This window comes from Trachypithecus francoisi, unplaced genomic scaffold (genome assembly GCF_009764315.1).
Source record: "Trachypithecus francoisi isolate TF-2019V2 unplaced genomic scaffold, Tfra_2.0 Lachesis_group3, whole genome shotgun sequence".
NCBI classification, from domain to species: Eukaryota; Metazoa; Chordata; class Mammalia; order Primates; family Cercopithecidae; genus Trachypithecus; species Trachypithecus francoisi.
In genome coordinates, this window is record NW_022681468.1 from 33,705,173 (window position 1) to 33,722,006 (window position 16,834).

Sequence of the window (16,834 nt, forward strand, 5' to 3'; positions counted from 1 at the left end):
CCCGAGAACACGGTCACTTCCTTAACTACCTATCCTGCCTCAGTTTCACTGGTGCGCAGGACCTGAAAGAATATCTCGAATGGAAAAGTTAACGTTTTATAATGTTCAAGCTGTTATCTATAGAGCAGTGAAGGGGATCTATGACCTTGTGACAGGGTCTATGTGACTCTGGAGCAACAGGCAGCAAACAACTCTGAGCAAGTGGGTCAGAGCAGCTGACCTCATGACCAATGCTGTGTGTGCTACAAGCTGGGCTGATTTCCATGTTGCCCCCTCCCTTCTTCCCTGCGTAATTTTATAAAGTTGATAGGGAAGGTTTCAGTGGGATCTTGGCCAGTCTCATAAAGGAGGCTGTTCTGAGGGGCTGGGAAGGAGGCCTCATGAGAGGAGGAAGGGCTCCCAGGGAAGGGCTTGGGCCAGGGTGCCTGATGCTGGGGTGGAGTGGAGGGCAATATTAGCTTCAGCATGTGCAAAGAAGAAGGCTTAGGGATTCTGAGTGGTTGGGGTGGTACTGTGGGAGTGGGGGTCACCTGCAGAGAAGGGGCAACAGGAGGTGGGAGGCCCTGGTAAAGATTCAATTCCCCAAGTGGCCCAGATGCTCTCAAAATGGCTTGCCTCAGGCACTGTCCACCAGCAAAAAAATCTCAGCACTCTCTCTTGCTATTTAATCAGATAAAGCCCCAGGATCTGAAGCCCCAGGTTCAGATCCTGCCTTGCCATTGGCTTGCAGGATCTATGATTTTGGCAAATGGCTTTGCCCCCTGCTTCAATTTCTTTTTCTGCAGAATGTGACAGGAATGTTCTCTACTTCCTGGGGATGTTTAAAACATTAAATAATAATCAGCTCTCCACGTTGTACACTTGAAATATGCCTTTAAAAACCATGCCCATTGGACTTGGGTATTGGTTACATGGTGTTTCCCTCTAAAATTATTCATGATGGTCAGGTGCAGTGGTGCATGCCTGTAATCCCAGCACTTTGGGAGAGGCCAAGGTGGGAAGATTGCCTGAGCCCAGGAGTTTAAGACCAGCAGGGGCAACATAGGGAGACACCATCTCTTTTTTTTTTTTTTTTTTTTTTGAGACGGAGTTTCGCCCTTTCGCCCAGGCTGGAGTGCGGTGGCATGATCTTGGCTCACCACAACCTCCACCTTCCGGTTTCAAGTCATTCGCCCACCACGGCGTCCCGAGTAGCTGGGATCACAGGCGCCCGGCACCGCGCCCAGCACCACACCCGGCTATTGTTTGTATTTTTAGTACAAATGGGGTTTCACCATGTTGGCCAAGTTGGTCTCAAACTCCCGACCTCATGATCTGCTCGCCTGGGCCTCTCAAAGGGTTGGGATTACAGGTGTGAGCCACTGCACCCGGCCTTTTTATTTTTATTTTTTTTGAGACGGTGTTTCCTTCTTATTGCCTAGGCTGGAGTGCAATGGCGTGATCTCAGCTCACTGCAACCTCTGCCTCCTGGGTTCAAGCGATTCTCCTGTCTCAGCCTCCCAAGTAGCTGGGATTACAGGCACATGCCACCACACCTGGATAATTTTTTTTTTTTTTTGAGACAGAGTATTGCTCTGTCGCCCAGGCTAGAGTGCAGTGACATGATCTCGGCTCACTGCAAGCTCCACCTCCCAGGTTCACGCCATTCTCTTGTCTCAGTCTCCTGAGTAGCTGGGACTACAGGAGTCCGCCACCACGCCCCGCTAATTTTTTGTATTTTTAGTAGAGACGGGGTTTCATCATATTGGTCAGGCTGGTCTCCAACTCTTGACCTCAGGTGATCTGCCCGCCTTGGCCTCCCAAAGCGCCGGGATTACAGGCATAAGCACCGCACCCAACCTCTATTTTAAAATAAATAAATGAATCATTGTGGAGCATGTGAGTTTAATGAACTTTTCTGTATATTTCATAACGTTCACAGTGTGCATGGGTTGAAAATGAAAAGAAAGATGCCTGTCAAATAACTAATAAAGACTAACTAGGCTGGGCCCGGTTGCTCATGCCTGTAATCCAAGCAGTTTGGTAGGCCAAGATGGGCAGATTGCTTGAGCCCAGAAGTTTGAGACCAGCCTGGGCAACATGGTGAAACCCTGTCTCTGCCAAAATACAAAAATGAGCTGGGCATGGTGGCATGTGTCTGCAGTCCCAGCTACTCACAGGGCTGAGGTGGGAAGACCACTTGAGTCTTAGAGATCGAGACTGTAGTGAGCCGAGATCATGTCACTGCCACTGCACTCTAGCCTGGGTGACAAGAGTTAGATCCTGCCGCAAAAAAAAAAAAAAAAAAAGACAAAATGTCAAGACGCTGATAGGTAATGTGAACCCCTGTGGTGCTTTAAAATTTTTTTCATGTTATTAAAACATTTTTTTGCCAGGCACGGTGGGTCACACCTATAATCCCGGTACTTTGGGAGGCCAAGCCACGTGGATCACCTGAGGTCAGGAGTTCAAGACCAGCCTGACCAACATGGCAAAACCCCATCTCTACTAAAAATACAAAATTTAGCTGGGCATGGTGGTGGGTGCCTGTAATCTCAACTACTTGGGAGACTGAGGCAGGAGAATCACTAGAACCTAGGAGGGGGAGGTTGCAGTGAGCTGAGATCAAGCCATTGTAGTGTAGCCTGGGCTACACAGTGAGACTCCGTCTCAAAAAAAAAATTGTTTTTATAAGATGGTGTCCCACTATGTTACCCAGGCTGGTCTTGAACTCCTGTGCTCAAGCAATCCTACTGCCTCAGCCTCCCATGTAGCTGGGATTACAGGCATGTGCTTCTACACCCACTGGCTCATCTGTGGTGCTTCTGAATCTAATATTCACCAGCCCAGATATCTAAGAATGGGCAATAGGGTCCCTAAGGTCTCAAAAGGGCTTCAGCAGACTCAAGTTTGGGATCCAGCATCTACTAATAAACTACTGCACTTTTCTAAGAGAGTCATGTATTATATAATCACAAGGGAAAAGATAAAACAGTATGACCTGAAATTTTGTGTTGTGGCCTGGCATCTTGGGGTGGGACTTGGCCAGGCCAGCTATGGGAACTGTCCCAGATTGCATCATCTCTAAGAGTTCTCAGAGCCTCGGGTCATGTGTACTCTAAATGGGGCTCCGTGCCCAGCACTGGCATTCTTGTGGAAGTTTGGACAGACGTGGCACCAGCTGCATTCCTGGGTTGCAGAGTAACACAGGAGGTAGCTTCATCTCAGGATATCAGCTCTCTACTGTAGATCTGGTTATATTCTACTGCTACAAAACCATGAATTCCTTCAGAAAAAAGGTGCCGGAAGTTGGCAGCAGTGGCTCACACCTGTAATTTCAGCACTTTGGGAGGCTGACGCAGGAGGAATGTTTGAGCTCAGTAATTCAAGACTAGCCTGGGCAACATTGGGAGACCCCATCTGTACAAAAAATTAAAAATTAGCCAGGCATGGTAGTGTATACCTGTGGTCTCAGATGCTAGGGAGGCTGAGGTGGGAGGATTGCTTAAACCTACAAGGTTGAGGCTGCAGTGAGCCGTGACTGTGCCGCACTCCAGCCTGGGCAACAGAGTGAGACCCTGCCTCCAAAAAAAAGGAAAGAAAATAAAGGGTTTTTTTCCTTTAAATACAACTAAGGTTTAAGAAAACCAAGTTTATTGTGGAACTATTTATATCAAGTGTTATAAAGATTTTCTTTTCTTTGTTTTTTTTTTTTTTGAGACTGTCTTGCTGTCGCCCGGGCTGGAGCGCAGTAGCACGATCTTCACTCACTGCAATCTCTGACTCCCGGGTTCAAGCATTTCTCCCACCTCAGCCTCCCAAGTAGCTGGGACTATAGGCATGCACCACGATGTCTGGCTATTTGTTTGTAGAGACAGGGTTTTGCCATGTTGCCCAGGCTTGTCTTGAACTCCTGAGCTCAAGCAATCCACCTGTCTTGGCTTCCCAAAGTGCTGGCATTACAAGTGTGAGCCACCATGCCAAGCCTAAATTGTTTTCACATGTTAAAATCACTTAAGTAATTCATCTAACTAATGTTTTATCAGCTTTTGAAACAATTAAATCCTGAAGGTCTTTATGTATAAACAGGAACGTAGAATTTATTTGCACTAGGAGAATCCTTATTAATTCAAGGAGAAGATATCAAAGGACTAAATATGTATTTGTTTTGAAAATTTTTAGTGGTTTTATATCTAACTAGTAATCAGTTTATAGGCAAGATGTTAACTTCCATTCTTAAAGGAGAAACTCAAATCTGATATACTTTTTATATTATGTGCTTTTCTTCCACAGTAGGTAATCATTTAATTAATTAACTAATTAATTTGTGAGGCAGAGTCTTGCTCTGTTGCCCGGGCTGGAGGGTAGTAGTGCAATCTCTTCTTACTATAACCTCCACCTCCTGGGTTCAATCAATTCTCCTGCCTCAGCCTCCCGAATACCTAGGACTACAGGTGCACACCACTACGCCCGGCTCATTTTTTGTATTTTAGTAGAGATGGGGTTTCACCACATTGGCCAGGTTGGTCTCAAACTCCTGACCTCAAGTGATCCGCCCACCTTGGCCTCCCAAAGTGCTGGGATTACAGGTGTGAGCCACCATGCCTGGCTCATTTATACTCATTCAGTACATAACTATTGAACTCCATTTATGTACCAGACACTGTTAATTGATGTTACTCACTTTTCCTTTCAGAACTAAAGCCTTATCAGTTGTGTGTTCCGATAGGAAGAAGAGATTTTTTCCACTTCTTCTGTTTTCTATAGTTACTCCCTTCCCAAACTGATAAAGTGTACAGTTTATAGAAATCTTAAAAACTCATTCTTACTGGTAAATTCATTTTAATGAGGGGGAGAAACTTTAAGCAGTTATTAAAAAGGAACAATGAATACACATACACATACTAAATGTGGCAGATGTTTCCAGGAGAGATTAGCAACAGAAAGGCCACATGATCAATAAAAATTACAGTTTTGCTGGGATTGTCCCCTCTTGGCCACCCAAGTGTTTGTGGAAGAAAGTCTGGAGTTGTTTCCAAGCATCCACCTGAGCCATGGCATGAGCCCTGGGCTCCCCTCCGAAGATAACAGGACTGCCCACCAAGACATGCAGGGAAGCCTGGCACAGCGGGAAGTAAGGAGGCTCAATATAGTGTCCCGCCCCTGCGTAACAGATGATCTGGGGCTTTCTCCTCCCATGGGCCTGCAAGCGTTTACAGGCCTCATTAGCATAGAACTCACTCTTCCAGTTGTGGTCATCCTGACCTACCAGGAACAGGAAGGTGCTCTCTGCCCTTTCCACAGGAATGAAACTCTTCTGGTCAGGTCCTTCCAAAGGGCTGTTCAGGATATCCACAATGTCTGCATAGCCATCTTTGGTCACCTTGATGCGATTTCTGTTGACGCCCACAGGGGGCAGGCTCTCACCCTTGTAGTGTAAGGTTCCCCCAACATTGGCCACAGAGCCGTTGATGATGACAGCGGCTGTGATGCCCTTCAGGAAAGAGGCCATGGAAAGGCAGAGCTCACCCCCTTTGGAAATTCCAAGCAGCCCAACTCCTGGACCTTTTACCTGAGAAAGGCACAAGGAAAAAGAAGAAGAATGACTTCACAAACAGTGGAATACGGTGAGTTGTGCCCACCCTGGAAGTTACTTGAACCTGAGTCTGAATCTGGGTTCTGCCATTTACCCAGATTTGCAGCTTTGGGAATTTACCTCCCCTCTATCTCTTCCTTTCCACAATTTCTCCATCACCACTCTTGGTGATAACCATGTGGAAGATCTATCACCACTCTGGTTTCTCAGTTCCTTAATCTCCTATCTCCCATGATCTTTTTCTCTCTCCCACCTGAGCCACCCATTCCCACTGTCATAACTAAACTGAGTCATCATCAACAAGTACATCATTTCATGGCTGGGCGTGGTGGCTCACGCCTGTAATCCCAACACTTTGGGAGGCTGAGGCGGGTGGATCACTTGAGGTCAGGAGTTTGAGACCAGCCTGGCCAATATGGTGAAACCCCATCTCTACTACAAATACAAAAATTAGCCAGGCAGTAGTGGCATGCACCTGTAGTCCCAGCTACTCGGGAGGCTGAGGCAGGAGAATCGATTGAACCCAGGAGGTGCAGGTTGCAGTAAAGCCTAGATCATGCCATTGCACTCCAGCCTAGTTGACAACAGCAAGACTCCATCTCAAAAAAAAAAAAAAAAAAAAAAAAAGAAAGAAAGAAAAAACATACTGGAATTTAAAATTGTATAATACCAACTATGAGTATATTTACTAGCAGAAAATACAGTAATACAGAATTGCATAGAAACTGTCTTTAAGAGGCCAAGTGTGGTGGCTCACGCCTGTAATTCCAGCACTCTGGGAGGCCGAGGTGGGCAGATCACTTGAGGTCAGGAGTTTGAGACCAGCCTGGCCAACATGGCAAAACCCCATCTCTACTAAAAAAAAAAAATACAAAAATTAGGCCAGGCACAGTGGCTCATGCCTGTAAACCAGCACTTTGGGAGGCCAAGGCAGGTGGATCATTTGAAGTCAGGAGTTCAAGACCAGCCTGACCAATATTGTGAAACCCCACTTCTACTAAAAACACAAAAATTAGCCGAGCATGGTGGCAGGTGCCTGCAATCCCAGCTACTCGGGAAGCTGAGGCACAAGAATCACTTGAACTTGGGATGTGGAGGTTGCAGTAAGCTAAGATCACAACACTGGACTCCAGCCTGGCAACAGAGTGAGACTCCATCTCAAAAAAAAAAAAAAAAGACACTGTAAGAAGTGACTAAAAAAGGTAGTGTGTGTTGGGGTAGGGAATGGCTGTCATGAATGAGCCAACTTCTGTGAACACGCAGACCATTCAAGAAGAGACCTGATACATCATAGCCCATAAATCTGAGAGAAGAACTAACCTCAGGATGACTGAGCAAGTAGTTCACGGCTTCTTCAAAGTACTCCAGATGGAGGATGTCCATGGTCTTGGGGAGGTCTTCATAGTTATAATAAGCCAGAGCCATCACAGCAAAACCCTTCCCAGCCAGCAGACTAGCCCGATACTCCAGCAGGCCACCTCCAGTTCCGAGTATGTCCACAATCCCAGGAAAGGGCCCAGGTTCTTGGGAAGAAACAAAGCAAAACGCAAAGCTAAGCTATTCCTGAAACAGCTGGATGGTTTCTTATCAAGTTAAACACACACTCACCATACATGTGACCCAGCAATCCCACTCCTAGGTATCTTCCCACGAGAAATGAAAATCTGTGTTTATCCAGAAACTTCTGGCAAGTGTTGACAATGACTTTACTCATTATAACCAGACTGGAAACAACCCATATGTCCTTTGACTGGTGAATGAATCCATCTAATGGTGCACCACCAAGAAACAGCAAGAAAGACTGCTACGTACAAGAGCACAAATGCCTCTCCAGTGCACTCAACAGAATGCACTTATTCAACAGAGACAGACTTAAAAGGGTACTCATTCCGAATGACTTCACCTATTGAATATTTTTACCATTTACATTAAAGGTTTGTATTTCACACAAGAAAAATAAATAACGCAGGCTAGGTGCAGTGGCTCACTCCTGTAATCCCAGCCCTTTGGGAGGCTGAGACAGGTGGATCACCTGAGATCAGGAATTCGACACCAGCCTGGCCATCATGGGGAAACCCCGTCTCTACTAGAAATACAAAAATAGCTGGGTGTGGTGGCGGGCACCTGTAATCCCAGCTACTTGGGAGGCTAAGGGAGGAGAATCGCTTGAACCCGGGAGGCAGAGGTTGCAGTGAGCCAAGATTGCGCCACTGCACTCCAGCCTGGGGGAAAGAGCGAGATGCTGTCTCAAGAGAAAAAAAAAAAAAGAATGTAAACACCTTATGGGCAACACTTCAAGAAATAGTTCAGTGCTGATACCCTCAAACCACCAAAGTCCCACAGACCCCTGTGCCCTTTCCTCACTTTCCAGTATCCTGGACTTTCTGTGTATCACTCCCTTTGATTTTATAGTATTACCACTTAGATATGTACCTTAAACAATATTTTATTGTGCCTATTTTTTGAATTGTATCTAAATGGAATGATACTGAATGTGTTCTCCTAGGGTTTGACTGTTTCACCCAACAGTGGTTTGGAGATTCATCCATGTTCTTTTTTTCCTTCTTTTATTTTGTATATCTTGATAGATGTTGATTCTTGTAGCTGTAGTTCAATCACTTTGACTGCTGGAAATATACCTCAGTTTATTAATCTGGTCTATTGTTGATGGACATTTGGGCTGTTTCCAGTTGGCTTTGCTCTTTGCTTTTTTAAATTAACCCAGACTGCTCATCTGCAATGGCTTTCCTCTTATAAGGAATATGCCTCCTGGTGCACATGTACTAGTAGAATAAGATATTTAACTGTATAAGTTCAGACAAATTGTTTCCCAGAGTAGATGAACATGTTGAATCCTTCTAGCAGTGAGTGTCATTTCCTCCACACACTGGTCAGCAATTGATAATGCTGGCTTCTAAAAGTCAGCCACCTCTGAGGGTGTGAAATGTCCTCTGTTGTTTTATTTTGCATTTATTAATAAGGATAAACATCATTTCATTTTTACATTGGCTGATTGCTCTTTATGTAATATAAAAATATCCAGTAACCTCAAATTTCCACTGGACAGCAAGAGGCCTTCCTATTATAAATGCTAATTTACATAAACCTGAACATACCGTGGGAGTTGAAAGAAAAGTTGCAAAAATGAGAAACTTTTAAAAGAACATTTGTGGGCCCCATGCCGCTGGGATCCCGAGAAACCCCAGTGCCCCAGCAGCCATGAGCACAGCCCATGCGTGTGCTGATGGACAGGGACCGCGTGCTGGCAGCTTCCAGACGGCCTCCTGCTGGGCTTCAGCTGCCCCTCCTCAGGGAGCTGCCTGTGACACTGCAGCAGCGCCGCAGCTTCCTGGCCTGGAAGCAGTACCGCACCCTGCTGCCGGACCTGGTGGATAAAGTGGCCCATGGGTGTGAAGCCCTAGGCTTTTCCTTAGACGTGGAGCCCAATCCCAGAGGGCTTTGCGAGATGAAGCACATGCAAAACACAGAGGTCTACATACTGCACCAGCCCCTGCCGAAGTATGACCACTGTGTGCGTGAGAAGCACCTGGGTTAGAGCGGCACCTGGAGCCCCAGCTTGTGGAGCAAATTATCCTGACAATGGACAAGACCGTGGTCTTTGGGGACTTGCTCACTGATGACAAGGATACCATTCGAGGCCAAGAGGAGAGGCCACAATCAGTACCTCATCCTACCCTGCACAAGGAGGCGGCTGCCCTCCTGGAGTGACAACAGGAGGGAGATCATAGACAGCCAGCGGGGAGCTAGGCAGCAAGAACGAACAGGCCCTGCAGGGGGCAGCATCTTCAGCTGGAGCAAGGGCAGGCAGGCAGGTACCTTAACCTCCGTGTCCTCACAGGCCCAGCCACCTGGCACCTCCTGGCTGCCATGAAAATATAGTGAGAAAACCAGTCGGAATTCTTTTTATTAAAAAAAAAAAAAAAGTGGCTTCCTGGTCAATACATAAGAACATTAAAAAATTCAAACTACCCTTTTTTTTGGTGGTGGTTGTGGTTGTTGTTGTTTTTTTTTTTACATGGAGTTTCACTCTTTCTTGTCCCGCAGGCTGGAGTGCAATGGTGTGATCTTGGCTCACTGTATCCTCTGCCTCCCAGGTTCCAGCGATTCTCCTGCCTCAGTCTCCTGGCTGGCTGGGACTATAGGCATTGCACTACCACGCCTGGCTAATTTTTGTATTTTTAGTAAAGACAGGGTTTTCACCACGTTGGCCAGGCTGGTCTTGAACTCCTGACCGCAGGTGATCCGCCTGCCTCAGCGTCCCAAAGTGCTAGGATTACAGGCGTTAGCCACCGGGAACGGCCTGTTTTTTTGTTGTTTTGTTTTCTTGTTTTTAATATTATAAGTGTCTTTTCCCTTTCCTTACAATTTTTTTTTTTTTTTTTTTTTTTTGAGACGGAGTCTCCCTCTGCCGCCCAGGCTGGAGTACAGTGGTGCGATCTCGGCTCACTGCAAACTCCGCCTCTCGGGTTCAAGTCACTCTCCTGCCTCAGCCTCCTGAGTAGCTGGGACTACAGGCTCCCGCTACCACGCCCGGCTAATTTTTTGTATTTTTAGTAGAGACGGGGTTTCACCATGGTAGCCAGGATGGCCTCGATCTCCTGATCTCGTGACCCGCCCACCTCGGCCTCCCAAAGTGCTGGGATTACAGGCCTGAGCCATCGCGCCCCGCCCTTACAATGTCTTTTAACTGAACACTAGGTTGAGGGACCTCTCAGTTTTGGAGCGGCAGAGGCATATCCCCAACCAGCTTTCCATTCCATTCCTGTCTCCTCACACTAACCTTCGGAATGTTGGAAGCTACATCCTTTCTCCGTGTGAAAAGGGCAGGCACGAAAAAATAAAAAACAAAAAAGTAAGTGTAACTCCCCTCAGAGGGCCGGGTGCGGTGGCTCACCCTGTAATCCCAGCTCTTAGGGAGGCAGAGGTGGCAGGATAGCTTGAGACCAGGAGTTCGAGACCTGCCTGGGCAATATAGCCCGGCCGGGGGGTGGGGTGGGGAGAGACACACACAAAGTGAAAAGAGCAGCGGGGAGGCGGGGGTGCGAAACACACACACACACACACACACAAAGTGAAAAGCACAGGAACAGAGTTGGGCAGACGGGGACAATTAGCAGAGGAGACTCACCTGGAGGTAGGAAAAGAGTCCCGCGCACCCGGCCCGCGCGCACCGGCTGGCGCCGCACCCCCGGCGGGAGGAAGTCCCGCTCTTGCCGCGCCCGGCACAGCAGCCGCCCGGGCTCGGGGTCGTGGCCATCCAGCACCTCTAGCTCCACGGCCAAGGGCGTTCGCACGTCGCGCTTCACCAGCCGCAGCAAGGGTTTCTCGGGCTCCAAGGCCCAGAACAGCCCCATGGGCTCAAGCCCTGCGAAGCTGCCGCCCAGCGCGGGCGCGCGCTCCAGGTCCAGCTCGCCGCGGGCGTCGGCGCGGTAGCGCGCGTGGGCCTGGAAAAGCGCGCCCTTCTCGTCTCGCAAGGACGCGCGCAGCGTGACCGGCTGCTCCGGGGCTAGGCCGCGCACGGCGATTCGCACCGGCTCGTCCCAGCAGCAGCGGCCGGCGGGCTCCAGGATCAGCGTCGCCGCCATCGGAGCAGGAACCTAAATGACCCGGTCAACTTGCCTCATCTGTGGAGACCCCAGCAACTGCGCCCAACTCTTCAGGCTCCATGGGTACAGCCGGGACGCTCGAAGGACAGCAGGAGATGAGGCCATTTTGAATTCAGACCTGGGAACAACTGAACCGGGGTGGGGAGAAAGAAGCTTGTTAGAGATTCTCTAAGGCTACCGTCGCAGGCTAAGCGCCCACTAGGGCAGCGCAGTCTGTTAATCTGAGCTGGGAAGGCCAGAGTCCAGCCGATCAGCCATACCAAATACAGACACACTTGAACTTGCTTAAAGTCTCCTGTGTTGAAACCTCCACTTTATGTTGGAAAGCAACTTCCTAGTTTTGCTTTTCAGAAGCTTGCTGGCCCGCAGAATGAGCAGTCTCGAGGCGCGAAACTCCTGATGGTGAAGAGGAATGCAGGACTGAAGTTGGTTTTGATCACTTTGTTGAATAATTTACACTCATTACTAATCATAGAGCTTTTCTGTCAAAATCTGCACCACGGTGTTTGGCTTGTGTGTTCTCTGTATATGCCTATCCTCCACATCAATCCCACATCGAAGGGTGCTGGCTTCTTCCTGTGTGACATCTGAGCTTCATTCCTTACAGGTGTAAAAATAGTCAAATGAGGTAACAGTTATTTCTCGAACTCCTGACTTTGTGATCCGCCCACCTCAGCCTCCCAAAGTGCTGGGATTTTCAGGCGTGAGCCACCGCGCCCGGCCTGTAAGTAGTTATTATCTTCTAACACTGGTTTCTCATTTTTGTTCCAGTCAGTCTTCACTTTTTTTAAACAGACAGGGTCAGCCGGGCGCGGTGGCTCAGGCCTGTAATCCCAGCACTTTGTCAGGCCAAGGCGGGCGGATCACGGGGTCAGGAGATCGAGACTATCCTTGCTAACACGGTGAAACCCCGTCTCTACTAAAAATACAAAAAAGTAGCTGGGCGTGGTGGCGGGCGCCTGTAGTCCTAGCTACTTGGGAGGCTGAGGCAGGAGAATGGCGTGAACCTGGGAGGCGGAGCTTGCAGTGAGTCGAGATCACGCCACTGCACTCCAACCTGGGTGACAGAGCGAGACTACGTCTCAAAAAAAAAAAAAAAGAGTCTCACTACTTTGCCAGCCTGGAGTACAGCAGCGGTTTACCATCACTGCACACTTAGAAGCCTCAAACTCCTGGGCTCAAGCCATCTTCCTGCCTCAGCCTGTCAAACACCGCAAGGGCCTACCGGAGCTCCCCAGGCATCGGGCTTTTTTCTACTTTTTCATAAGCTATTGGCTTCAACCAGTTTTTTTTTTTTCCATCAAACTTAAGCTTTAGACCCCTCCTAAGCCCTTGTACCTTATTTTATAATTTCTTATCTTTGTAATTAGAGAAACCTATAAATGCATAAGCTTCAAACCCACAAAACCTGTGTTTGCCTCTGCTTCTAATACAGTTGTCTTCAAGGTAAGCCTTTTATATCTTGTTCCAAATGCTCATGTGCCATGTCATTAATCATACAATTCCCTGTTTGTTCCAATTACCTTTATATAGGTTCTGTGGCACACGTCAAGTATATTCTGTGCACAGAAGTCTCAGGAACTAAAGAAGGTAAATGATAGTGTGTCTGGAATTGGTTCCTTCTGGTGGGTTCTTGGTCTCGCTGACTTCAAGAATGAAGTTGCAAACCCTCGCAGTGAATGTTACAGTTCTTAAAGATGGTGTGTCCAGAGCTTGTTCCTTCTGATGTTCACATGTGTCCAGAGTTTCTTCCTTCTGGTGGGTTTGTGGTCTCGCTGACTTCAGGAGTAAAGCCACACACCTTCACAGTGAGCTCATAAAGGCGGGGCACTCCAGAGTTATTTATTCCTCCCTGTGGGTTCCTAGTCTCGCTGGCTTCAGGAGTGAAGCTGCAGACCTTTGCGGTGTTACAGCTCTTAAACACAGTGCCAACCCAAAGAGTGAGCAGGAGCAAGATTTACCGTGTAAAAGCGAAAGGACCCCCTCCCACAGCAAGGAAGAAAAACTCTTGCTGCTTGGCGCTGCTAGCTGGGCAAACCAATGGTGGAGACAGGCAAACTTTTATTCCCTTATTTGGCCCCGCCTACATCCTGCTGATTGGCCCATTTTCCAGAGTGCTGACTGGTCTGTTTTACAGAGTTCTTATTGGTCCATTTTACAGAGTGCTGATTGGTCCGTTTTTTACCAAGTGCTGATTGGTGTGTTTACAAACCTTTAGCTAGACACAGAGTGCTGATTGGTGCATTTACAATCCTTTAGCTAGACAGAGAAGTTCTCCAAGTCCTCACCTAACCCAGAAGCCCAACCGGCTTCACCTGTCAATAGTAACTCATTGATAATACTTACAAGAACCCTATTAGTAAATTAAGGCCCAGATAATTTAACTAATTTTCTGAAGATCACACAGCTAGAAAGTGGAAATTGGGCAAGGTGGCTCATGCCTGCAATCCCAGTTTACTTGGAGGCTGAGGTGGCAGGATTGCTTAAGGCCAGGAGTGTGAGACCAACCTGGACAACATAGCAAGACCCTGTCTCTAAAAAGCAAAAGCGGCCAGGCGGGGTGGCTCACACCTGTAAACCCAGCACTTTGGGAGGCCGAGGCAGGCGGATCATGAGGTCAGGAGATCAACATCATTTTGGCTAACACGGTGAAACCCCATCTCTACTGAAAAAAAAGAAATACAAAAAATTAGCCAGGCATGGTGGCAGACACCTGTAGTCCCAGCTACTTGGGAGGCTGAGGCAGGAGAACAGCGTGAACCCGGGAGGCAGAGCTTGCAGTGAGCCGAGATCGCACCAATGAACTCCAGCCTGGGTGACAGAGCAAGACTCTGTCTCAAAAAAAAAAAAAAAAGAAAGAAAGAAAGTAAAAAGAAAAACGGAGAGGGTTCATACCTTTGAAATCTGATTCTCAAGCCTGGGCTCTGAACAACTATGCTTTAACTGTCTCTCATAGGTTGGAAAAGAAACTCATATATTGGTGGATGTATAAACTGGTATGACCTTTTCATGGCAATCTATGCAAAAATATTTAAAAGATCCATTCTCTCTGACTCACAGTTCCACATCTAGGAATTTCTTTTAAGTAAACCTTCATGAATGTGTGTAAATATTTGGCTACAAGGATTACAAGGATGCTTATCATATCATTTTAATAGAGAAAAATTAGAAACAAGTTAGTAATATGAATTTGGTTTAACCAGTTTGTGATTCATAAAGGAAAGCAGTGTAGCTGTTTAAAGTTATATAGCAGAAGAATATATGATGAGCATTTTTCCGTGAAACTGATGAAAAAAGGTTAGAGAACAGTATAAATATACTTTTTGCCAAGATATTAGCATATTTTTTAAAAAGACTAGTCAAACACTACCCCAGTAGCTGGGTGCAGTGGTGCATGCCTGTAGTTCCAGCTGTTAGGAGGGAGGCCTAGGCAGGAGATTGCTTGAGCCCAGGAGGAGTTCGATACCACCTTGGGCAACAGAGCAACACCTCATCTCTTAAAAAAAAAAAAGCAGAATAGATAAGACATGAAAATCAAGGAACACACACATCTAACTACTTCAAACTGTTGTTTCTTGAGCCTTGCAGTTTTATGCATAGTATTTGTTTGTTTGTTTGTTTAAGACGGGTATCGGTGTTATCCAGGCTGGAGTGCAGTGGTGCAATCATAGCTCACTACAGCCTCAACCTCCCAGGCTTAGGCAGTCCTCCCACCTCAGCCTCCTGAGTACCTGGGACCACAGGCATGCACCATCACACCTGGCTAATTTTTAGATTGTTTGTACAGACGGGGTCTCCCTATGTTGCCTAGTCTCAAACTCCTGGGCTTAAGCAATCCTCCCACCTTGGCCTCCCTGAGTGTTGGATTATAGGTGTGAGCCACCGCACACTCAGCCATGTTTCTTTTTTTAATTCTTTTTTTTTCTTCAAGACAGAGTCTTGCTCTGTCGCCCAGGCTAGAGTACAGTGGTCTGATCTCAGCTCACTGCAACCTCTGGCTCCCGGGTTCCAGCTATTCTCCTGCCTCATCCTCTTGAGTAGCTGGGATTATAGTCACGCACCACCATGGCCAGTGATTTTTGTATTTTTAGTAGAGTCGAGGTTTCACCATGGCGGCACATCACTTGAGGTTAGGAGTTCAAGAACAGCCTGGCCAAGGTGGTGAAACCCCATCTCTACTAAAAGTACAAAAATTAGTGGGGTGTAGTGGTGTGACCTGTAATGGGAGGCTAAGACAGGAGAATTGCTTGAAACCGGGAGGCAGAGGTTGCAGTGAGCCGAGATCACACCACTGCACTCCAGCCTGGGCGACAAAGTGAGACTCTATCTCAAAAAAAAAAAAAAAAAAGACAAAAAAATCCATGAAACCACCATAAATAAGATGCAATTTCACAAAGCTCAGTTTACAAAGAAGGAAATTTAATAAATAGTTGAAGATACCCCCAACTGAATCCACAAGTTCTCTGAGTAGACTCATGGAATTCTAAAGAGTTGGTTGCCTGGAGACTGATAGAAACAGCTTTGGAACCTAAGAAACCAAGGAAGGCTTAAGATGCAGAACCTTGCTTCTCTCTGAGGACGGCCTCGTAGGAGGCCATTTGGAAAGTAATTTTGAAACACTGCTCGTTTGCCAGTGTCTGAAAGGTGCTGGATGGTGTCGGCTGGAAGATGAGAGGCAACCTGAGGTAGCTGAAAAAACTTTGGATTAGGTGTGAAAAGGGTCAGTATTACTTCAGATACTAACCAGTATGGTGATCTTAATTTTGTCTCTTCTCTCTGGGCCCGTTTTGGGATTTATAAAATCAGGACATTAGGTATGGTGCAGTGGCTCATGCCTGTATTCTCAGCATTTTGGGAGGCCAATGTGGGAGGATCGTTTGAGTCCAGGAGTTCAAGACCAGCCTGAGCAACAGAGTGAGACTCTATCTCTACAAAAAAACCAAAAAAAATTAACCGAGAGTGGTGCTATGTGCCTATAATCCCAGCTATGTGGGAGGATCGCTTGATCCCAGGAGGTCAAGGCTGCAGTGAGCCCTGATTGTGCCACTGTACCCCCTGCCTCAAAAAAAAAAAAAAAAAAAAAAAAATCAAGGCATTAGACCAAGTCATCTTTACAGCAGAGTTTCCAGAGCAATCTCTAGAGACAGCCGTATAGCTGTGTGAGTGCATGGTGAGAAATTAGAAAGTAGAGGGGAAAATGAGGGGAACTTTTTGAGGGCAAAAAGGGATTAAGAGGGATTTGAAACAAGCCAGGTTAAGCAGCTATTCCCTAATCCCACTCTCTCTACTAACCAGGCTTCCTTCATACACCCCACTGACACCCTTTGGGCTGTGCTTTCTTTAAATGTAATGTGTATTAAACCTGAGAGCTTGTGAAAATGCAGATTTCTAGGTCTCACTTGCAGCCTACTGAATCAACATTCTGGGAGCAGGACACAAGCGTCTGATACAAAAGGTTCTTTACCCATATCTATTCCAGGCGCAGTCCCAGCATTTCAGGAGGCCAAGGCAGGAAGATCGCTTGAGTCCAGGAGTTTGAAACCAGCCTGGACAACATAGTAAGACCCTGTCTCTACAAAAAAAAAAGTTTTAAAACATTAGCCAGGCATGGTGGTGGGCACCTGTTGTCCCA

The 16,834-nt window shown here is 47.1% G+C and overlaps 1 protein-coding gene and 3 long non-coding RNA genes across 5 annotated transcripts in view; 2 read left to right on the forward strand and 2 right to left on the reverse strand.

Annotated features, from left to right (window-relative positions):
* LOC117069378 overlaps positions 1–10,804 on the forward strand; it is a 23,413-nt gene extending 12,609 nt beyond the window's left edge. Inside the window, exons 2-3 of the long non-coding RNA XR_004431523.1 lie at positions 561–566; positions 10,681–10,804. This is a non-coding gene — a long non-coding RNA (uncharacterized LOC117069378). The remainder of the gene's footprint in view (positions 1–560; positions 567–10,680) is intronic.
* Positions 4,805–11,575, reverse strand: LOC117069371 (acyl-coenzyme A thioesterase 1). Of its 2 annotated transcripts, none has more exons than XM_033187563.1 (3): positions 11,212–11,575; positions 6,896–7,098; positions 4,805–5,551 (listed from the first exon to the last, which is right to left on the reverse strand). In XM_033187563.1, exons 1-3 carry the CDS (start codon positions 11,261–11,263, stop codon positions 4,946–4,948), a joined length of 861 nt encoding a protein of 286 aa, XP_033043454.1. In that variant the 5' UTR covers positions 11,264–11,575; the 3' UTR covers positions 4,805–4,945. The 2 variants fall into 2 exon arrangements, with proteins under 2 accessions (XP_033043454.1, XP_033043453.1); XM_033187562.1 differs by having other exon boundaries at positions 10,725–11,575.
* On the forward strand, positions 11,504–16,719 carry LOC117069376. The gene is made up of 3 exons (XR_004431520.1): positions 11,504–11,627; positions 12,736–12,792; positions 16,682–16,719. It is a non-coding gene; the product is annotated as an uncharacterized LOC117069376 (long non-coding RNA).
* LOC117069380 lies at positions 12,501–13,316 on the reverse strand. Its single transcript, XR_004431525.1, has 2 exons — positions 13,183–13,316; positions 12,501–13,099 (listed from the first exon to the last, which is right to left on the reverse strand). It is a non-coding gene; the product is annotated as an uncharacterized LOC117069380 (long non-coding RNA).
* Positions 16,720–16,834: the final 115 nt, after the last annotated feature.

Coding starts and splice junctions, on each gene's coding strand:
- LOC117069371 (XM_033187562.1), bottom strand. CDS start 11,181: ATGGCGGCGACGCTGATCCTGGAGCCCGCCGGCCGCTGCTGCTGGGAC. Junction 7,099..10,724: donor GACTCTTTTCCTACCTCCAG/GTGAGTCTCCTC, acceptor TTTCTTCCCAAG/AACCTGGGCCCTTTCCTGGG. Junction 5,552..6,895: donor ACTTGCTCAGTCATCCTGAG/GTTAGTTCTTCT, acceptor TGCCTTTCTCAG/GTAAAAGGTCCAGGAGTTGG.